At 44.3% G+C, this 23429-nt stretch overlaps 2 protein-coding genes and 1 long non-coding RNA gene across 3 annotated transcripts; 2 read left to right on the top strand and 1 right to left on the bottom strand.

Moving 5' to 3' along the window:
• Positions 1 to 14598: 14598 nt before the first annotated feature.
• Positions 14599 to 16880, bottom strand: LOC111929062 (uncharacterized). The gene is made up of 3 exons (XR_002864496.2): positions 16813 to 16880; positions 16520 to 16547; positions 14599 to 16383 (listed from the first exon to the last, which is right to left on the bottom strand). It is a non-coding gene; the product is annotated as an uncharacterized LOC111929062 (long non-coding RNA).
• A 10-nt stretch (positions 16881 to 16890) lies between these two features.
• On the top strand, positions 16891 to 18375 carry LOC147653282 (uncharacterized). Its single transcript, XM_086890535.1, has 2 exons — positions 16891 to 17215; positions 17518 to 18375. Exons 1-2 carry the CDS (start codon positions 17167 to 17169, stop codon positions 18372 to 18374), a joined length of 906 nt encoding a protein of 301 aa, XP_086746661.1. The 5' UTR covers positions 16891 to 17166; the 3' UTR covers position 18375.
• A 2403-nt stretch (positions 18376 to 20778) lies between these two features.
• LOC147653281 (uncharacterized) lies at positions 20779 to 22185 on the top strand. Its single transcript, XM_086890450.1, has 2 exons — positions 20779 to 21026; positions 21329 to 22185. Exons 1-2 carry the CDS (start codon positions 20978 to 20980, stop codon positions 22183 to 22185), a joined length of 906 nt encoding a protein of 301 aa, XP_086746576.1. The 5' UTR covers positions 20779 to 20977.
• The last annotated feature ends 1244 nt before the right edge of the window (positions 22186 to 23429 follow it).

Here is a 23429-nt window from a genome sequence, read left to right as displayed (position 1 = left end):
TAAACAAAGGTAGTAACAGGACTTATTTCACTGCTGAGGTGCAGCTACCCAAGGAGTTTTGCTGGCAACAAGATCTTAGTCACGGAAAGGAGGACATGGTCTTCCCAGTTTCCACTTAATATACCCAAAAACAGTAAAATTTATAGTAGAGGCTGAACCTGAGCTGTATAAAAACTTAGTTGCTGAAAGCTTACAGAAAACTGGTTAAAAGGAGAAAAATAGTTATTTAAAGGACGTCAATATTGATAAGATATATGGACTTTTCATTGATCCCATATGGATCTGACAATAAAATGTTATAATAAATAAATAATAAGATAATAAATGAATAAAATTATGTTATAAACATCACCACTTCATAGGACTGAACACAGTAACACAACTTCAACTTCTTCCAAGCCTTCATTTGCAATCAAATGACAAAGAAACAGGTAAATCATGTGTGTCCTGTACAGAAAACACATGTGGAAGTGATGCACATCATGTGTAAATTAGATCTATTTTTATTCTTCCAATTACCTTCAGATGCAACAATAACAAACTGTAGAAAAGGTGTTCCTGCATGCAAGTACTGTCAAGATGCAAGACCATTTTGAATCTTTAAAGGAGCTCACAATTTTACAGTTGCTGGCAGTAGAAAGGCAGAAAAAACCAAAAATGAGAGTATCTTCCTGCTAAGGGGCCTGGACAACATTCTGACACAAGTCTCCTTATTGTTTTTTACTTGAGTACAGAGAAATAAAATGGCAACAGAAACAATTGGTAATCATTAGGCCCATTTTTCTTTAATCCTGAGCAGAAAAAGAACATTCCCTTAAGTAGTGTTTGAGTGGGCACTGAGCAAGTGGTAAAACTACCCACTCCTGTTTCTCCCTAGATGCTGTTTGGTGCTGCTCTGAGTTAAATGGTAAAACACTAGCATTTATACAGTTTTATATCTTCAAGCTTTATATCTTCAACTTTTATATCTTCATACTGGTATGAATTGAAGGGGTTTTTTTCAGCCTTTTGTAGGTGTGTGATACAATGCAGAAATACAGGCTGCTGAACACTAATTAAAAACAAACCTCTAAATACATATTCCATTTGCTTTAGAGCATCAATTATAAAACCAGATGTTAGAGCCAGATGTCAAAGAATTATTTTTCATAAGCCACAGCTTATAGCCATGTAGTCTCCATTTATCATCTCAGATGGGAACATTTAATTTGACAGCACACATTTTGGTTAATAGCCAGTTTCAACATTAGCACTTGTTTTTGCAATTTTATGTAAAGGGATGCGATAAAACTGTCTATAATGAAAATTCTGTTATTTCAGTACCTCGGCATTTACAAATCATGTCTATCTGTGAGCAAGCTGAAAATGTTTTACACACTTGTGAACGTCTGCAGTATGTCTCAGAGGCATAGTTCTTTCCACATGCCAACTTATTTAATATATATCTATAGATAGAGCTTGCTCCTAGAAGCTGTGCTCCTCTTTCAAGACATTTATCTTAAAAGAACAGAAAATAAAACATCTTTGCTCCTGTGTTTCTTGAACATTACAAATTTCAGTGGATAGCTGATTCACTGATTTCAATGGATAGTTTTGGTTAAAAAATATTGCATTCTGCTACTTTTGGTACACGTTCTAAACAGAAATTTGGGCCTTGAACTCTCAGGGCAGCCCATATCTAGGAATACAAGTCCTGTCTTCTTGTGTATTTTTTGCACTTCTAGGTAAAATCTATGCCAGGTCTTTAGCTGCTGTCAGGCTGGCACAGATCCATTGACTTCAGCACTGTATTTCTTTTACATTTGACAGAAAAAAATATAATCTATCTGTCCTGAAGCCAGGTACAGTATGGAAGGGATAACTGGCATACCTTAAAAATCTGCCAATAGATATCAATCTGCTCTGATTTTAGCCCTAAAGGCGAACAGTCCCACTGCAAGGTTTCTACTGAGAAAAACTGGGTAATCATATCAAATTATGTGACAAATTTGTGAAAAGAGCAAATTCATTTTCCTCCTGACTAAAGCCAGGATTTGACTCTCCAGATAATGAGAAGACACAAGTACACTGTTTCAACTGTGATATTTCAGGTTTGAATTATTTTGTCCAGACGGCAAAACACATTTTTTGGCTGCTGATCACACGTTTTCAAACCCAGACATTAATTTTAGAATAAAATCCTCAAGAGGTAAAATCAAGATGTTTAATGCTTCCCTATCAGAAAGACATATTTTATGTGCTGCCTATACTTGTGAAAAATTAGGGAATTAGCATTTTGATTGCTCCTGTTCATAAATCAAAGAATTCAATGAACTAATACATAAAGGGACTAAAGAGGAACATACAGTATCATCTTTCAAGAAACTCCTACGAAAGGGAAATGGAGATGAATCATAACACACCTTTAATTCTTCAATAGGAGTCATGGCCAGATCACAGACTCCAACTGCTAATAAGAAAAACAGAGTCTCTTAACTGCAGATTAATACAGAAATCACGGCCAACATCCTTTCATGCTGACATAGAAGAAATCATACAAGCCAGCTTTACTTTTCTATTAAGAAGGATTTCAAAGTGTTTCTAAGAGAAAAAAAAAAAGTACATCTGAATTGGTCTCACCTTACCAGCTACCAAGAAAGAAAGAATAAATAAGTAAAAAAATAAGTGTGTGAATAGGTGTCACGCCTGGTTTCCTGCTAGTTTCTTTAGTAATCCAGAAATAGGAATTCCTAAGCTTCTTTCTGTTTTACAGCTCTAAGCCAGCACCACCATTCCGAGGACACAGGAATCAAAGGGTTTTGGACATTTGGGGTCCTCAGCCTAGGGTGGCTTTGCCATACAGGCTGCGTTAAGGGTGGTGGCTTCAGGTCAGAAACAGCCCGAGATCCCGAAGGCCATGTGCATCCTGGCAAGGGTGCTGAACGCTGTGTTAGCTCCTCCATGCGCTTCAGAGGCAGAAATGCAGAAGGCCTGGATGTAACCGTGCTCAAAGAGCCTTCCAGATTCTGAGCTGATGAGGATAGGAGGGTTAAGATTCCTCCCATGACATAAATAAATTCATTGGGGTTTAAGTTAGTTAGTTAGTTAGTTAGTTAGTTAGTTAGTTAGCTAGCTAGCTGGTTTGTTAGATTGTTTGTTTTCCTTGCTGAGGTTTTTTAGGTTTTTTTCTGTCTCGGAGACTGGAAGTTCCACCTATTAGAATTGGTGGAAGTCTTACTCCTTCTGGTCAGCATGCAAGCAAACCTAACACAAATACATTATCTCAGTAAGTTAGTAGATTAGAATATACTCATGACTTCTCCTTCCAGTTCCTGAAAAAAAACAATATTGAAACATCAGAGTTATTCACACACTGAAAATTCTGATTTTTCAATACCCTGTAGCAGTAAAGTCAGCTCAAGGCTTTTGAGCAAGTCACAGTTCCTTTCATGATTTTGGATATTTGTTTACAAATTCAACATAAAGAGACTGAATCCACTACAGAACTTCTGATACACACAAACTAATGTTCTGACACAGGAAAATGCCTGTATACAGGAATTGTACCTATTGGTTTCAGTTGTTATGGTCTGGCAAAAGGCTTTCAGTGCTCTCATATCTGCTAACACCACAGGAGAAGGGCATTGCAACTTAATTAACTTGTTAACAATGCAGAGGCAATGAGAAACTAACATTCTACCTTTTCACATAGATCTTGCATGTTGAAAAGCTCTAATGTTCAGATCATTAGCCACAAAAAAAGTTGTTTTTCCAGTCACCGACGTCCATGTTTTTATTAAAGCAGCCATAACACTGTAATGGCTAAATGGGTTTGCTTTCCCAGAGTGTCTGGGAAATGATTTTGCTAATCTCAGTTCACAAACTCATTACCAAACTGAATTCCAGCATCTTTTCCACTGTCTAGCCAGAATATCAAGTTTCAGGCACCTTTCAGTACTCCTTATTTATGTAATTCTTTATTAAACCTGCATTTTACAGCCTTTTTTTACAACTTGGGCATATTAAGTAACAAGGTCCGGGGTAACAGGAAAAAATTCAGCAGCAGCTCGAGAGGTACCATGGATTTGGGATGGAAGTGTAAAATAATTTACAGAGCGGCGGTGTACACAATGCTGGCAACCATTCGATGTTGACGCAATTTGCGTGGCTGCTGCCGCATGCTTTCCATTTTACACAGGAAGGTGCGTTACATTCCTTCCCATCTCATGTTAGCCCAGGAATTCACTTCTGAGGATTAACTGTTTCAAGAGCAATATCAGATTTCCACAGCAAGACGACCGGCACAGCAGCTAAATAATCTGCACTTATGAGGCACTGCAGACATTTGAAACATTGTGCAGACAATTAACTCGCTAAACCTTCAGCATCCTTTCCAAGGCAGGCAGGCAGAAGGGAGTGCACTACAAGCACAGTCACATGGCAGCCAAAGGATTGCACCAGGTGTGAGGAAACAGGGCCAATCTCCTCTCAGAGGACAAGGGACAAGAGCACAATCACCACAAGAGGTAAACTGAAGATTGCTATTAGGGACTGGGGAAAAAAATCCAGCTCTTACAGAAAGGGTGGTCACGCTATGGAAAAAGTTCCTTTGTATGGAATCTCCATCCTTGGAACTATTCAAGAATCACCTGAGAAAGGCCCCAGAAACCTCAACTGACTTCTAAGTTGCATTTACAATGAAGAAAGCTCTGCTGTGATTGGCTTGGATCAGCCAACTTCCCCTCCCAGCCTAATTTATTCCATGATTTGATCACACTTTCCACCCTGTGTTCAGGATTCCACAATTTGGGAACAGAAAAGGGAAGCCTCTGCTGTGGAAAGAGAAGGCACATTTTCTGCCACAGTGACAGGGAAGCAGAGGCTGAGCAAGGCAGAAGCAGCTTCAGCACCACACCCGAAACTCTTTTTCCTTTTTAACGCTTGCTCTATCCTCTACCCCCTTAGAAAAAGACAGCATGCACTAAAATCATAAATTTAAATCACCCTAATTTCATCTCCTCAAAGAGTATTTTTCTGGAAAGGGCTATAACATGATCAGTTTTCCTTGGAATTTTGAAGGGCAACAACCTCCCTGCAAACTTGAAGAATGTCTACAGCTGGAGGTATGCTGGATGCAGGAAGCTTTTCATGTTCTACCCTAAATCCAGCACAGTGGATATAGCATTTTAAAATACTGCTAACATTTGAAAATAGACTTTTGCCAATTGAATGTCTGGCCAGTGCAACAGCTATTAGCTGAAGACTTCTGCATTTCTTTTTGCTCCTTCAAAATCTCGGTTTGATATATTCTTTCTTAAAATTTCAAGTTATCTACCAAAATAATAAAAATTTTCAAGTGTCCCAAAGAATAATCTAATTGCAATTTTACTGCTGCAATAAAATTAACAATTCAAATCAAGCATTTTCCCTACAGTTCACAAGGAAGTTAGAATTGCATTTAAACTGTAAAAATAGTTTTTGTCTTATCAACTAATCTTATTAAACTAAGTAGCAAAGTTTTCTATGACATCAATGTGTATTTAAGTCTCACAAAGAAGGAAGATTCCTAAATATTGAAAAATTAAAAAAAAAAATAAAAATAGGACTTTGTTTCATCCTCCCCAGCTTCTGGAATAAACTGCACAATTAACTTCAAGATAGTTCAGGTTGTTTCATTTTGGTTCAAATGGTGTTTCATGAGTTGGTGGTGTGCTTGTTCAAGTGTAATTTCAAGAAAATTCAATCAAATACAGTAATGTAAACTGATAAATTGCAGAGTGGAAAAAAAGTTCATAAATTCTCACTTGCACACAGAGATGGTATTCGAAAAGATATTGCCACTTCTAATTATCACAGGCAAACAGCTGGCATGTAAAATCGTTAGTGACCAAAATTATACACAGATAGTTATTTAAATTTATTTCAGACTGGAAATGGGCTCTTGGAATGAAGAAAACCTATAACTAATTGATTTATACACTCTAATTTGCTTATTTCAGTTAAAACATAAACATTTCATACATTCCTGAAAAACCTGCCAAGGAAATTAACTGAGAAATGATGATGCTTCTTGCTTGAGTATTTTATCATTGTTCATTTTATTTCTGCTTTTTTTTTTCCTACTGGATATATGAAATATGCAAAACTTCCTGTCATTGTAATACAGATACATAAACAGAGGAATTTGGCTTCTCCTCAACTCCACTGCAAAGGGAAATAAAACAGAATTTAAACTATTGTCAGAGTTAGTCGTGGTTGTATTTTTTCAAAACTACATTTACTGCGGACCATATATGAGGGAATTCAGGTCAAATCTCATTCTGCCCATCCACTTTTCTTTCAGTCACACATTTCATTTATTTCCTCCTGCCATTTCCCAGGCTTTCCTGACACTTGGAGCAGCACCACTGAGGAGCTGGGAGGGATTATCTCAACCCATAACAGTGCTCCATCACAAAAATGGGCATTATTGCTCTAAGAGCCACTTAATGAGTAATTAACAATATATAACCTGCAACTTGAAATAATTATTTTAAGTTGAATTAAAACATTTTAAGTTGAATTTAAAAAAAAATTATTTAGGTATCTTAATACCAAGAGGACTCATTTTGAATAAATACCACTCTCTTTAGTCCCATTTTACTTCATTTTTATTTCATTGTTTTGCTTTAATTTTGCTGATACTTGGAAAAAAAACCCCAATATTTTGAGGCTTTTAATGCAAAAGGTAATGATATACCAACATATTCACAAAGCAACACTACTGCAAGGCTGGTCTCACTGTCTGTCTAAAGGTTAGAGAGCAAATAAATATATTTTAGACTGCAATTCAACAGTAAATATGTCTTTCTCAGTGCAGCCTGATGGTAGCTTTTTGCTTTCTGTGTATATGCATGAACATTCATATAAAACTCAGAGGGCAAAGCACTAAAAAGAGCACTGGGAAGATTCAGTAAGCCTAGAGAGAATCACAAAAATCTTTTTTTAATGCCATCAGGTTCAGAAGTCAGACAAAACTGGAAACTGGCAAGTTTTATCTTTGCATAATCCTTTTCTTGTATTAAGAGTATAAATTAGACTCTAATCATTAATCTGGATCCCTCAAGAACATACCAAACCTAAACACAGAAACAAAACCATGCTGAGGGACTGGCCTGAAGTTGTGTCAGGGGAGGTTTAGGTGGATATTAAAAAAAGGTTTGTCCCCTGGGCACTCAACAGGCTGCCCAGGGCAGTGGTCACAGCACCAGCCTCACAGACCTCAGGGAATATTTGGACAATGCTCTCAGGCACATGATGAGATTCTTGGGGTGACCTGCACAGGGCCAGGAGTTGCACTGCATGATCCTTGTAGGTCCCTTCCAATTCTGGATATTCCATGATTCCGTGCAGCCCCCAGGATGAACGGCTTCAGCAAGTTCCTGTATCCCTTTGTGGAGCACTGTGAGTGAGCACAAAATCCAAGGGCATTGCACCTATTCCACAGGCCAGAGGGGACAATCCAATCCCCTCATTCAGCCTCCTTATGCCACAGATCCTGACTTTCACCCAGGTAGAAAAACACTGAATTCTGCACCTTGTTACTAACAATGGGGAAGCTTGGTGGTGGTGCCTGCAGTGCCAGATGCTGCCAGCAACAGAAGGATGCTGATAAGCTAAATAGGGAATGAAAAATCTGTATCCTTCAGGACAAACACAATCCTGAATACTTAAAATTGGTTCAGAAGCTTCATTTGAGACTGTAGGTAATATTCTGATTTTCCTTTAAGGAGGCTGACCCAAACAAAATGCACAATGTACCACAGAAAAGTCTCATTTTAAAGAATAAATTATTTAATTAGCTGGAGTCTTTAGGCTGGGAAAAGAATGAATTAGGACTGGTTATTATGACTTAATGTTCAATTGTTTAATGATTTTAATGAAATATCTTACAACTGTGCTTAAACCTTTTTTTAGATTGAGAGGTTTTTGGTTTCCCAAAAGTAGAAAAAGAGCAATTAAAATTCTGCCTTTAAAAACGTATTTTTTAATGCAGACCACAACAAGAGCACACACACCCACAGCCTCGAGTGCCCCCAGCCTTAAGAGATCAAAGGCACATCCTGAATCCTGCTGGTTCCACGACAATCCCAATTCAGACCTCCCCAAAGAGCGAAGTGAGGCACTTGAAGCCCCCAGTTTCCAAAAACACCTTTTACAAATTGCAGCTTCACTTTATGATGATTCTGAGCAGACATGTCCCTAAACATGGCCTCTTCCAAAATTTCAGAACACCTGTAGGAAACTAGACTAATTTTTCCTTCAGCAATGGGCTCTCACCATCTACCAGTGACCGGTTCCTGACCTGCAGACAGAGTTTGGTTCTCTTTCCCTGTATGTGAAGAGACCCAGCCGCTTTCTGATGGGGATGCATTTCAAATGCTGGCATAAAGAGCATGTCAGGAGCTGCAGGCTGAGAGGAGCTTGGAAACAAACATGGAGAGAACTGGAGGAAGGGAACTGGGCCATGCATGGCTTTTTCACACACTTTTGTAAGAATTTTAGGCTAGTCTAGACAGTTGGGAAATCCCGAATGACAGATGATCCATTTTTATTACCCTTACATTTCCATTGTGGATATAATTCATATTGGACTTGTTGCAAAAAAGCACCATGCTCAAAGCCAAAGAAGATCTAGCACATTTCAAAACAGTCTTTTTCACATCTCTATGGTTATTCTAGGAGGAGTTAATGTAAAAAGTAGCCAGCATGACATCTGCATTAGTATATACATGCAGCACCTATGGGTTTACTCGTTAATTAAAGCAAGAGCCTGTATGTCATTTGTACAGCATGAGGTAAAGAACGTTTTTCCTGTCTGTATAAGCTTCGGTACACCAGTTTCCTCCCTAAAGAGCACATAATATCTACATTTAAGTAAATCAGGTCAACATGTCCTCCTTTATTTTATGTTAAGGTAAACTAGCCTTCCTGTCCCACTGCAGCCTAATTTTTTCTTTATAGCTATTTAAAACCTATTATAGGTTAACATTAACATTCAGACTGCTTCCTGCACTGTCTGATTTTGCTAGATGATAAACTTAATAGCACTTAGTGACAGACAGCAACTGAGAAGCTGGGGGAAGGGAGAATTTCATCTCCAACAGCAGCCTACAACATTTATAGCAGTTTAATAACGACATCAATAAAAAGGCAGATCTACTGTAAAATGCCTGCGGTGGCAATTACTCTCGTTTGTTTACTTTGGCTGCAGCCACCAGAGAGCAAGATCCATTCTGCTTACCAAGCACCACCTCTCCTCTTCCAGTCAGTCCTACCCCACATCTGGACAGGGAGAAGCGTAACTCGGGGTGGGGATCAGGAAAGTTTAGAGGACAGATGCCATACTGCACCTGGCACAGACCATGTTTCTCCAGCACACAGACGTTCATTCCGCTGTTGTGGCAGGACGCATTAGCATTCAATGGTCCGCACACAAACTATAACCTTGGAAAAGACATTACCTCACAAGAAAAAAATCTTGCACTGTATTCATTTTTCAGGATTGAATTAAGCCTGTTTTGGTTAAATGTGAGTATCAGTAGTTTCGAAACCCAAATCTGATGCATATGTCTCTCTATAATGCCTCAGAGGTTCAATCAGGGGATGTTTAAAAGCTTTCTTCTGGTAGCAGGCAGCAAAAGTCACTCAAGAGGCAAGAGGAATGATTTGTCAAGAGGTTTCTGATTCCCAAAGCTGGTATTCAGGAGCAGTTTTGTTCTGAGTATCAGTGTGGCTTCTAGAAACAGAAATTCTGCAGTTATGCTCTGAGGCTGCTTTGGAAATACCTTCCTAGGCCAAAAGCAATATATAAAGTATGAAAGACCATGTAAGTTACTTCTGCAACACTCAGTTTCTAAAGGCATTCACACTTAGCAGATACCTGAGTCTTATCTTTCAGGGAAAAAATATTAAAAAGACATAGAAAGTAAAACGTTTGTGTTTACAAAGGTTTTGTAACTGAAAAACTGGCTGTTCTCTTAAAATTATACAAATGGTACTAAAATTATTCTAAGCTGGTTGTGGGCTTTCCTGTCGTCAGGTCTACTTGGTACAGAGTAAATTCGTGGAATAAAGAGAAGAAGTTTCAAAACTGTAAGAAATGATGGACTCTGGAATTTTGCTCAGGCTGACAGTTTCCATATGGTCATAGAAAACCAGGAGAATTTTTAAAAGATGTCTGTGTGCCACCTTGTACAGATTTAGCTACTTTGGTAGTGCACATAAGGAGGTGTCACAGAAGACACTGCTATCTCCTTGCCAAGGAAACTAGACAGGTATCAGTCTGCACTCTCTAGTGAACAGCACAAAGCAACCAGTCCTTTCATTCGATCAACTTCCTCCTTGAGTTGGACTCAATTATTCTTTTGGGTCCCTTCCAGCTCAGGATACTATGTGCATGATAATGCAAACAGCTATGAGTATTGACTTTCCTCCATGCGAAAACAAAATGTCTTGCATTTGTCCCGAGGTCTCCAAAAATATCTCAAGCAAAATAAATACCCATCACAATTCCAGAGATCTCCTTATCTTTTCATCATATTATGATTATTTTTTCATCCCAAAATATGAGACCACACGATGGACCCATGAGATGGGGCAGGAGGAAGCTGGCAAGCCTTTTAAAGAGGGAGATGCCAGGCTGTGCATCCAGGAGAGCTCCTCTGAGCACAGAGCAGCCACACAGCACATCTGATCACAACATTGCCACTTTACCTGTGTCCCATGATGTGGCAAAAGAACAAAACAGTGGCAGAAAAGGAGGCAGAAGTCAACTGTGAGAGTTGCATTCTCAACACATCGTACTCAAAAGTCAGAACAAAGGAGTTATCAAGGAGCACCAACAGCCATGAAAATGTATGTAAGCAGCAAGGACAGGTGCTTTGTATGCCCCTTCTGCTTCCCATCCTCAATGCACAACCAGTTTCAGGATACAGTGGCATCCCAGGAAGCTGCAAATGCTCAGGAGTGCAGTGGCCTCCTGCCTCTCTGATAACCCCTTGGGAAAACATACTGTTTAATATCAATGAAAGAAAACCAAGGAATCTAGTCCAAATCAAGATCTAGGAGAGCCCAGCCAAGCCAAAACATGGAGAAGCACAAAAGTGCTGTCAAAGCACCTTTCCACTCCGCCTCCCTTGAACTCAACAAGGACTAAGCCCCAGACCTCACAGCTGGCAGCAGATGCAGCTGTTTGGGAAAGGAAAACTCAAGTGCCATTGCAAGCCAGCCCTCCAAGGCTGAGCCCCAGCCAAGGCAATACCTGCAGCATGTGTGCAGGTGGCACAAAGAGAATCTCTGTGCCATGGCCAGCAGGACAATGCCAGCCAAAGGGGTGGCTGAGGACAGCCACAGACGGTTTCACTGCCTGCACCAGGCAGCCAGCCCTGGCTGAGGGGAAACCTGGACACAGGACAAGGCTGAGAGTGGGCAAATGTTCTACTCCTTCTCAAAACAACTTTCTGTTCTCCTTTTGAAGTTTCACACTCCTTGGATTTGATTAAATTTGAAGGAAAGGAGGAGTAAGAAAAATTTTTGGACAATGGGCTGGTTTTTCAGCTAGCTGGGACTGTAAGCAATGCTTGAAAGGAAGTGTCAGGTCCTAAAGCAAATTTCTGTGTCCTTTAACAGCAACAAGAAAAGTATGAACAAGAGAGGGGCTATACCTATTTTAGGAATGTCACTGTTTTATAGGAAACACACCAACCCCAGTGTTCTTCTAATTTTGTTTTCTAATACTCAGTGCTTGTAAATTCCTTTGGTCCAGGAAGTCAAAGATTTCATCAGATAGCATAAATGTTTAAATAATAAATATTTAAATAATAAGGAGTTGCACACCATTTATGGGAGATTTTTAGTTCTTAATTTTTTCATAAATATCACTTACTGTACACTGGACCTATGAAGAATTAAGGAAAAAGGCCCTCAACTACCCTGTGCTGGTCATCTGCAAAAAATTTCATGGCAGAGTGCAGCAGCTTCTGGAAGCCCCTGGTTTACCACCACCTCCAAAGCATGAGAGTAATCTTCCAGAGACTCACCATGGAGAGGCCAAACAATTGCTACTGGTCTTAAAATGAAAAGAAAAATTGCTCCAAGGAGCTAAAGAGAGTCTGCTGGCTTGGTCTCTATTCCTACTCCGCTGACAATACAGAACAGTAAAGAACACAGATTTCTGCTTTATACCTCTTAAAGCACAGGAAAGATAGGAAGATAAAGACAATTCATAAAGATGGGAAAGAGTCCTGCAACAAAGAACCCTCCACTGCATGCTCAAGAAACAAATTCTTACGTCTTCTTCTAGACCACTCATAAATCAAGCGGAATCAGTTCTGAAGTCAGATTTTAATAACTCTAAATGAGATTTTCTTTCACAGTTGCATTATTGGAGTCATGTAAACTCCTGGAATCCATATCATCTTCCAACTATAAGCTGCAGAGTTTAAAGAGAAATACCTGATTCAGTTGGTTTTGAATCTGCTGCCTGTCAACTTCTTTTGATCTTGCCAAAGGCTTTCTGGGGAGAACATTGTCAATGGAATTTTTGTGAAAGCAGCGTGAGAATCTGCAGAGATTGCTACACAGCTTGGATGTTAGAGGAACTTCTGAAAATAAAATGCAAATGTTGCAGCTTATTTCATTGATTCAGAACTTTGCTTCAGCTGAAAATAGTCCAAGAATTTCATTTTCTAGTGTCTTTTGGTGGCCCATAGAAAGAAAAACGAAAAAAACCCAAAAAAAACCCAAACCAACATTGGTCCTTTTGCAAGTTCAAACAGATATTCTGCTTTCACACTGCATTATGACAAAGCAACACTCAAATCAGCATTCAGAAAGAGCCCTGAGGCTAGATGTTGTATGTAAATTCCCTGTTCAGGGAATGTTGTATGTAAATTCTATTCACCTGATTTTATCAACTAGCTTTCTGTTTATATGATCTCTGCTACTGCAGTCACTTCCAAATCTTAGTAAAAAGTAGCAATTTCTCCACCTTAACTTTGTGGGAAATTGTGGGGGTAAATACATAACGTTGTGTGCTGGTTTTGCATTCATTGATACTTGCTGAGGAGGGAAGAAGGAAACAATTTTTCAGAGAGAAGCTGCTAAGAGTTTCTCCTATGCCTGGAAAAAACCAATAGCTGGCTGCCTCTGAGAACTGACAACCTATTAAATCCTTTAGGAGCTGGCTCCGCCTCTGTGGAATCCACATTTTAAAAACAGGCAAAGCTGGGAAATCCCCGGCCCTGCTCCGCTGCGGGCTGTGCGGTCAGGCAGGGCCGGGCTGGGCCCCAGCGGTGGCTGGACAAGGGACGGGAAGCCGCGGGGCCCCGGCCGAGGCTGGGCTGGTTCACAGCTGCTGACACCAAGCCCTGCCCCCGCCGCCAGCCCACGCTGAGACGGGCTTTGCTGTGCCCTGGAAGCGGCTCCTGAATGGGCCAGGCCCCCTCTGTGGCCCCAGCGGCTGCCGGGCAGAGGGAGGGGCCCAGCACGGCCTGAAATCCATCACTGAGACTGCTGCCACCACTGCCCATAACCTTCTGCAGGCCTCGGTGAGATACTGACCCTTTCACTGTGCAGATGAGACCTGCAGACTTTGATTCTCTCTCCAGGGAGAGAAAAGATAGAGTGAAGGCACAGAAAAGATAACAGGAAGACACCAAGGTCAGTAAAGAAGGAGTCAAGTCTCAGAAGGAGAATGAGGAGATGCCCTATCCTTGGGGCTGGAAGCTCTTTTGGTAAGGCCATGGAGATCGACTGTGATACACTGAAATATCCCCTTTTATTAGTGAGAAACTATGGGTACATGAAGTGTTCAAACTGTAGATATGAGCAGAGGCATCTACTGATGAAGCCAAGCAGATGTTGGAGTAGATGTGATCCCATGAGAAGCATGAACAGAGAGAGAGAGATGAGATTGATGAAGACCCTTTACCCTCAGGGAGAGAGGAAGAAAACCTCTGTTCCCAGAGATGATCACAGAGACAGATGGAGAACCTTTGACTTTGAACAACCCATCCTTAAAATAATACCCAATGAGTTCATGGCCCATGGACACACCTCTGGAAAGGCTGTGAAAATGGTAGGAATGTCACAATGCAGAATTTTTCCCAGGCAGCTGCTATTCATGGAAATGAAAAGCCATGAGAAAACTGTTTCTTGTGGAGAAGTCTCTATGGCCTGGCACAAGAAAACTTCTCTCCCAAGAAGAATTGATGAAAGACTATTGTATAGTTGGTACAGCTTTAACATCCCAGGTTTTGTCTCTATGTGGTCAGCTGGGAAAGGAAAAAAGTTGGGAAGAGGGAGGAAAGGTGTTCTGGAAGTCTTATTCTGACGTTTCTTATTCTTGTAGTCCTGTTAATAAAGTTTCTTTATTCCTTTTAAGTTTTAAGCCTGGTTTTTTACCCTTCTAATCCATATCTCACAGCAAGAAATGAGAAAATGCCCTGGTGATTTTAGCCAGTGCTGAACCCACCACATTATTTAGTCCATTGGCCAGCAAACCCAAATTGGCAAATCTAAACCACTACATGTGGTATGAGAGACACAGATAAAAACTAACACCAATGTATCACAGTATTTAGTCACTGAGCAGTTTATTAATAATTCCATTAAAAGCTGCAGCAATCTTTGCTACAATTAATCTCAAGCTATTGTCTTAGGGCAGAAATTATTATTAATTATTATACAAATTATTATTAACATAAAGTGATTTGAAGCCAACAAAAAGAAACAGGCAATACCACATATAAAAGAGCATTTGGTGACCACTACTGAAGAAGGGAACTAATTCATTTTCTGTCTAAAATGTTTTAAAAGTTCTCCCACACCATTTTGGTTTCTCCAGACCCAGTTGCCTAAGCACTTCCATCTTTCTCGAGCTGCAGACCCATCTGGAAGAGACTCACTAGCCAGCAGGAAAAGAGAAACTATGGCAATGGCTGGCTCAGCAACTACAGCAATGATGTCGCTTCCCAGATTTTCCTCTAGAAAGTAATGGTTTCTCTTTCGCACTGAAAAAAGGACACTCTAATGCTTCCAAGAAAAACAGGACTCAGCTCAAATACAGTACGCCGGTTTTGCTTAGAGGATCTGTTAAAAAAGCAGTGAAACATCATCCCAGCTGTAGATTGCTCTTGTTAAGAGATACTTTAAAAAAATATGCAGAGTGCACTTCAAAGTGCTTCTTAGATGAAAAATTACCCCATTTTGGAGTAAGCTTTGGATACTGCAATGATGAACTTCATAACCTATCCCTTACAAGTCAAAACAAGAATTCACTGTCAGTATTCCTGCTAAATTACCTGTGTTTACAAAATTCAAGGTCCATTATGCTTCCCGTGCACCATCACTGACAATCTCCAGATAATAAAAACCACAATCTAAACTCCCTAGTGACAGGTTTTTCATGTGAACCATAAATAGGGAATAGAAAAAGAAAATAAAACAACAGATGACAATACAAATCTGGAGAAACCTGCAGACTAATGAGGTCAATATCTAATGTTTTGACTACAAAATCCACTAAATAATACACATTGTGCACAAACATGGAAAGAGATATAAAAAAAAGAAAAATTAAAAAACAAAAAAGCAGAGCTTAGTGTTGGTTCTCTTTTTCCAAAGAAAACTTCACCTCTTGAAAGCTGTGATATGTATGATTTCTCGCCAATCTATAGTGCTAGTTTTGAATTTTTATGTGTTAGACAGTTTCTTCGCTTTCTGAAACTTTCACATACAGTGAAAAAAAGAGTTAGTTCCCCAAATTAATGACTTCAAACAGCTTTGCAACCACTCACTATGCTCCACACAAAGTACAGACATGGTTGGAGGTTACACCTCATTGCATAAGCAAGGTCTTGTCCAGGGAGGTTACAGCTACCGGTGACCCACATGGGAAATCAACAAGATGGGTCCCCGCTTTCTTAACCTCTGGAACCCACTTACTAGGCCATCACCAACACAGGCACCAATTCACATAAATCCAGAGATGGAGAACCACGAATTGAAGCATGGTCATGGGTTTTGGTCACAGCAAAAAAGAAGACCCAGGAGCACAAAACAATAAGGATGCAACAGAAGGGGGAAAAGCGAAATACAATGAATTGCAAGACAAGAAGGACAGAACAACTTGGGCAGAACCCAAAATGGATTAGGGGATGAAGTAACTCTTCCCAGGTATATAGGACAGGTCCCACAATACACAGGGCTTGCCCCATTGTTCTAGGGATGTAAAGACACACGTCTCACTTTAACACTGCTGATCTAAAACCAAATCCTTCCCTCTTCAGTGGGGGCACACTAGAGTCAGACTTCCATTTCTCCACTCCTCAAGCCTAGGCAGTGCTCAGGCACAGTCCAGACCTAGAAAAAAAAATCATAAACAAAAGTCGAAAAAAGCTTCATCTCAGTTGAAACACCATGGCAATGTTCATCAAATATTTAAAGATATATCCTTATAAAAAGAGGGATATGCATACTTATATAAACATATACGCACATGAAAAGTCAGGTGCAGAACACGGCTACTAATGAAATAAATAAAAAACATTTTAGGTAGAAGATTCCTGATATATTAATTTGATTTATACTACTCAAAATTCCCATCCAGACATTGCATGCTATAACATGTATCATTGACAGTATTTCTGAAAAACAGTGAAATAGAGACAATTTCTCCAGGTTTTAAATCGCTTTCCCCAAGCCTTTGTGTACCAAATTTTTCAGACTATCGAATTTTAGGCCATGCCACTGACTAATAACAGCACTTAGAAGGCATAAAGCAACAGAGACTTTTGTTACGTCCTATGTGCCCAACAAAGTCCCTGTCAGCACCCACAAGGACACCCTCCCCAAAGCAGGCCTGGGGGTCACGCACGGAGCGCTGATGCTGAGGTCACAGGGGCTCCTGTGACATCATCACCCAGGCCTAAGCTGCAGAGCTGGGTTGTGCAGCAACACAACTTGCAGAGTCGAGGAGAGGATCGCGCACAAGCAGCTTCCCAAGCCCACTGGGCCACTTCTGGTGCCTCTTGGGCAGCTCATACGCACCTCTCGCCACCCAGCCAAGGATTGGTACGTTTGTCAGGAGGAGAAAGGCCGGCAGTGCTGCGGCACAGACCCTCCAGGCACTCGTCCATATCCTCGATGGAGCGGCAGGACTCTCTTGAGAAGTGTCCTCCTGGGAAGGAGAGAGGTGAGAGCCAAGTCTCCCTGCCCACAGTTCCCCATGGCTGGCACAGGGGGAGTGGCCAAAAGCAGCAGAAAGGGGAAGCAGGAGCTCCACAGAACAACCCCAGATTAGAGCCATCCCCTCAGGGGCCAGCGGGGCCAGGCTGGGCCGTGGGCACCTGTGCCTCCCTTGCCCTTCAGCCAGCCCTACAGGGACACAGCAGGGCCATGGGAACAATCCTGCAGGGACATTTCCTGAGCCCTGAGAAGCTGCTCACACATCATGTCCTCTCTCTCTCTCTCCCTTCACACTGCATATCGGGACAGAGGCAGATCCAACCAGCAGCAGCAGCCTCTCTCAAGAGCCCAGGCCATCCCAGGCTCGACGCCGCTCGTGGGGACAGCGAGCACAAGGCGCAGGCAGCCACACAGGGAAGCCCATACGGCTCAACCGCGGGCCACTGCTGCATGCTGAGACCAGCAGCCCCGGCACCGCCACTCAGGAGGTGCCAGGGCTGTCCCAGGACGTGAAGCTGGGCACCAGCAGCAGCAGCAACGGGGGCTTCCCTTACGCAGAGCAGAGTTTGGAGCAAGGCCATCCACAGGCAGACACAGAGCCAAAAACACCCCAGGGCTCGCTGGCAAATTGCTGCCCAATGGGCGACGTGGCAGCTCAGCATGCTGAGACCAGCAGCCCCGGCACCGCCACTCAGGAGGTGCCAGGGCTGTCCCAGGACGTAATGCTGGTCACCAGCAGCAGCTGCAGCAGCTTCCCCTGTGGAAGGCTGAGCTTGAAGCGAGGCCATCCACAGGGAGCCGCAGACCCACTGTCGCTCCAGGGCCCGCTGGCAAAACGACGCAGGATGGGCGACGTGCCAGCCCACAGTGCCGAGACCAGCAGCCCCAGCAATGCCAGCCAGGTGCCATGGAGGCCGTCCCTGGACACTCAGGCATCCAGGAGACAAACAGCTCCAAACAGACCACCATCGCTCTGCTTTCCCGGCCCCACCACCGACAACCGCTCCCAGCCTGGGCCTGCTCGCATGAGACACGTGTGGCGGCAACAGCGGCGAGCCAAAAAGCCCTACAGTCGGCCTGACAACCAGAGCAGGACCCGACAACCTTCAGCCCCCTCTCTCATTCCCCTCATCTCCCAAAATAAAATTTTCTTTTTCTTTCTTTGAACTGGGAGTTGCCACATTCCTTTTTCCAGTCACCTCACAGCCTCCTGCGGCTCAGCCCCAAATAAGGCCCCACTTCTTTGGGGCGCTCCAGCACGCGTGTGTGCCCTCAAGGGCTCAGCCTGCCCCACACCAACACTCAGGGTCAGATGAAGCGCTGGCCTGGAGATGCCAGCCCTCCCGCAGCTCCCCGGGAAACAGGGAAAACCATGGATGCAGCAGGATTATTCCCTTCCCACACCAGGCCACGCACAGCTCCATTCACCAGCGCTGCCACTGTGCTTGCACCTACAGGCCTGGAGAGTAAATGCGATAATGCAGCTGATGCTGGGAAGGCAAAACTAAAGCCAGCCCAAGCCCGGAAAAATACACTGCACACATGGCCTGAGGCTGACTCATGCACTGACAGGCTGAGAATTTCCTTCTTCCTCCAAGATTTTACACAAGTGCCAGCTCAGCCTCGGGGACAAATGGAGGAAAAGGCTTGATGGCAAGGACTTGGCTTCTGCCACAGGGGCAACCCTCACTCCTGCCTCCATGGGAACACTGCTTTACCAGACAGGCACATTGAGACACCTCTGATTTCACACCCCAGCTACCATTTCCCCTTCTCTGCCATGCATTTCCCCCACAACCAGCCTCAGCCACTGCACTTCCACAAGTGCCTTGCTTACCTGAACACCCTTGGCGGCTCCTCCCGGGGCTGAGCAAATGGCATCACATATTCTCTTGCTAATGGAGGCCAGCACTGCTGCGTGCAACCCAAAAAAGCCTTTTTAACAATCACATTTCAGAAAAGGCACTGGTCACCGGGCAGCAGGAGTGGGTTTCTTGAACATCAGAGTCAGTTCCACTTCCACACTGGTATTCTCACAATCTCTGCAGGACAGCAATGTTAAAGAATTTCTTTTTTTTTTTTTTTCTTCCATTAAATGATTGCGTTTTTGTGTTTTGGGCTGATTCTGGTTGTCCTGTGCCTCTGGGATGAAGTTCCACCTGAACAAGAAGAAGGACATTTTTACTGTGTGCATGACTGGCCATTGGCACACACTGGCCAGGGAGGCTGTGCACATGTCTGCCCTGGAGATGTTCAAAAGACAGCTGGACAGACTCCTCAATAACGTGCTCACCGAGATCCTGCTGGAGCAGGGAATTTGGATGACCATGAAATCATACAATGCTTTGGCTTGGGAAGCATCTTAAATCTCATTTGCTTACACCTCCCCTGCAATACGCAAGGACACCTTCAACAAGTCATCCTTGCACCAAGCCCCATCCAACCTGGAATGTCTCCAGGCCTGGAGCAGCCACAGCACCTCTGGCCAACCTGTGGCAGAGACCACAGCATTTTGACCACGCTCATTGTTAACAATTTCTACTTTCCAGCTAGTATGAATCATCGTTCCTCCAGTTTAAAGCCATCAACCCTTCCCTTCTTCCAATAGGCCCTGCTAAAAACTTGATCCTTGTGTCCCCTCAGGCACCCCCCGGGCACCTCCCATGATGAGGAAGAAATTAACTGAATTTAAATTAGAAATACGCTGCATGCCACAAGGGAAAACAACTCTGGTTTTTCAGCTCCTGCATCTCAGCTGCTGCAGGCACCCTGAGGGCTGCACTGACTCTTCCTGGGCTTATTGGGCACATGCCCTGAAGCAGAGGGCTGGAATCCACTCTTCCTGGCACTTAAAGCCACGCCTCTCACTTGAACACTGCTCATCTAAAACCAAATCCTTGCCTCTTTCAGCGGCAGCACCCTACACTCACACTTCCATTGCTCCACTCTTCAGGCCTAGGCACTGCTCACACCTAGATCAGAAAAATCACACACTCAACTCTGACAAGGTTTCATCTGAGTCAAATCACAATGGCAATAAGACACCAAAAATATTTATAGATACATCTCTAGGAAAAGAGCCGTATGCACTTCCATAGAAGCATATATATATGCATAGGAAAAGTCACGTGCAGGACACAGCAATTTAAGAAATCCTTAAAGGACTTATTGTGTAGAAGATTGCTGATATATTTCATTTCATCTGTTTGAAGTTAATCAAAATTCCCATCCAGACACTGAATGCTATAACGTGTATCATTGACAGAATATCTGTAAACCTCTGAAATACAGACAATTTCTCCAGGCTTTCAATCGCTTTCACCAAACGTTTGTGTACCAAATTTTCCAGACTATCAAATTTTAGGCCATGCCACTGACTAATAACAGCACTTAGAAGGCATAAAGCAACAGAGACTTTTGTTACGTCCTATGTGCCCAACAAAGTCCCTGTCAGCACCCACAAGGACACCCTCCCCAAAGCAGGCCTGGGGGTCACGCACGGAGCGCTGATGCTGAGGTCACAGGGGCTCCTGTGACATCATCACCCAGGCCTAAGCTGTAGAGCTGGGTTGTGCAGCAACACAACTTGCAGAGTCGAGGAGAGGATCGCGCACAAGCAGCTTCCCAAGCCCACTGGGCCACTTCTGGTGCCTCTTAGGCAGCTCATACGCACCTCTCGCCACCCAGCCAAGGATTGGTACGTTTGTCAGGAGGAGAAAGGCCGGCAGTGCTGCGGCACAGACCCTCCAGGCACTCGTCCATATCCTCGATGGAGCGGCAGGACTCTCTTGAGAAGTGTCCTCCTGGGAAGGAGAGAGGTGAGAGCCAAGTCTCCCTGCCCACAGTTCCCCATGGCTGGCACAGGAGGAGTGGCCAAAAGCAGCAGAAAGGGGAAGCAGGAGCTCCACAGAACAACCCCAGATTAGAGCCATCCCCTCAGGGGCCAGCGGGGCCAGGCTGGGCCGTGGGCACCTGTGCCTCCCTTGCCCTTCAGCCAGCCCAACAGGGACACAGCAGGGCCATGGGAACAATCCTGCAGGGACATTTCCTGAGCCCTGAGAAGCTGCTCACACATCATGTCCTCTCTCTCTCTCTCCCTTCACACTGCATATCGGGACAGAGGCAGATCCAACCAGCAGCAGCAGCCTCTCTCAAGAGCCCAGGCCATCCCAGGCTCGACGCCGCTCGTGGGGACAGCGAGCACAAGGCGCAGGCAGCCACACAGCGAAGCCCATACGGCTCAACCGCGGGCCACTGCTGCATGCTGAGACCAGCAGCCCCGGCAGCGCCACTCAGGAGGTGCCAGGGCTGTCCCAGGACGTGAAGCTGGGCACCAGCAGCAGCAGCAACGGGGGCTTCCCTTACGCAGAGCAGAGTTTGGAGCAAGGCCATCCACAGGCAGACACAGAGCCAAAAACACCCCAGGGCTCGCTGGCAAATTGCTGCCCAATGGGCGACGTGGCAGCTCAGCACGCTGAGACCAGCAGCCCCGGCACCGCCACTCAGGAGGTGCCAGGGCTGTCCCAGGACGTAATGCTGGTCACCAGCAGCTGCAGCAGCAGCTTCCCCTGTGGAAGGCTGAGCTTGAAGCGAGGCCATCCACAGGGAGCCGCAGACCCACTGTCGCTCCAGGGCCCGCTGGCAAAACGACGCAGGATGGGCGACGTGCCAGCCCACAGTGCCGAGACCAGCAGCCCCAGCAATGCCAGCCAGGTGCCATGGAGGCCGTCCCTGGACACTCAGGCATCCAGGAGACAAACAGCTCCAAACAGACCACCATCGCTCTGCTTTCCCAGCCCCACCACCGACAACCGCTCCCAGCCTGGGCCTGCTCGCATGAGACACGTGTGGCGGCAACAGCGGCGAGCCAAAAAGCCCTACAGTCGGCCTGACAACCAGAGCAGGACCCGACAACCTTCAGCCCCCTCTCTCATTCCCCTCATCTCCCAAAATAAAATTTTCTTTTTCTTTCTTTGAACTGGGAGTTGCCACATTCCTTTTTCCAGTCACCTCACAGCCTCCTGCGGCTCAGCCCCAAATAGGGCCCCACTTCTTTGGGGCGCTCCAGCACGCGTGTGTGCCCTCAAGGGCTCAGCCTGCCCCATACCAACACTCAGGGTCAGATGAAGTGCTGGCCTGGAGATGCCAGCCCTCCCGCAGCTCCCCGGGAAACAGGGAAAACCATGGATGCAGCAGGATTATTCCCTTCCCACACCAGGCCACGCACAGCTCCATTCACCAGCGCTGCCACTGCGCTTGCACCTACAGGCCTGGAGAGTAAATGCGATAATGCAGCTGATGCTGGGAAGGCAAAACTAAAGCCAGCCCAAGCCCGGAAAAATACACTGCACACATGGCCTGAGGCTGACTCTTGCACTGACAGGCTGAGAATTTCCTCCTTTCTCCAAGATTTTACACAAGTACCAGCTCAGCTTAGGGGACAAATGGAGGACAGGCTTGATGGCAAGGACTTGGCTTCTGCCACAGGGGCAACCCTCACTCCTGCCTCCATGGGAACACTGCTTTACCAGACAGGCACATTGAGACACCTCTGATTTCACACCCCAGCTACCATTTCCCCTTCTCTGCCATGCATTTCCCCCACAGCCAGCCTCAGCCCCTGCACTTCCACAAGTGCCTTGCTTACCTGAACACCCTTGGCGGCTCCTCCCAGGGCTGAGCAAATGGCATCACATATTCTCTTGCTAATGGAGGCCAGCACTGCTGCGTGCAACCAAAAAAAGCCTTTTTAACAATCACATTTCAGAAAAGGCACTGGTCACCGGGCAGCAGGAGTGGGTTTCTTGAACATCAGAGTCAGTTCCACTTCCACACTGGTATTCTCACAATCTCTGCAGGACAGCAATGTTAAAGAATTTCTTTTTTTTTTTTTTTCTTCCATTAAATGATTGCGTTTTTGTGTTTTGGGCTGATTCTGGTTGTCCTGTGCCTCTGGGATGAAGTTCCACCTGAACAAGAAGAAGGACATTTTTACTGTGTGCATGACTGGCCATTGGCACACACTGGCCAGGGAGGCTGTGCACGTGTCTGCCCTGGAGATGTTCAAAAGACAGCTGGACAGACTCCTCAATAACGTGCTCACCGAGATCCTGCTGGAGCAGGGAATTTGGATGACCATGAAATCATACAATGCTTTGGCTTGGGAAGCATCTTAAATCTCATTTGCTTACACCTCCCCTGCAATACGCAAGGACACCTTC

Source organism: Cyanistes caeruleus, chromosome 5 (assembly GCF_971803275.1).
Source record: "Cyanistes caeruleus chromosome 5, bCyaCae1.hap1.1, whole genome shotgun sequence".
In the NCBI taxonomy this organism is placed as follows: domain Eukaryota; kingdom Metazoa; phylum Chordata; class Aves; order Passeriformes; family Paridae; genus Cyanistes; species Cyanistes caeruleus.
Note: the sequence above shows the minus strand (reverse complement) of the source record. Positions and strands in the feature narration are given on the sequence as shown.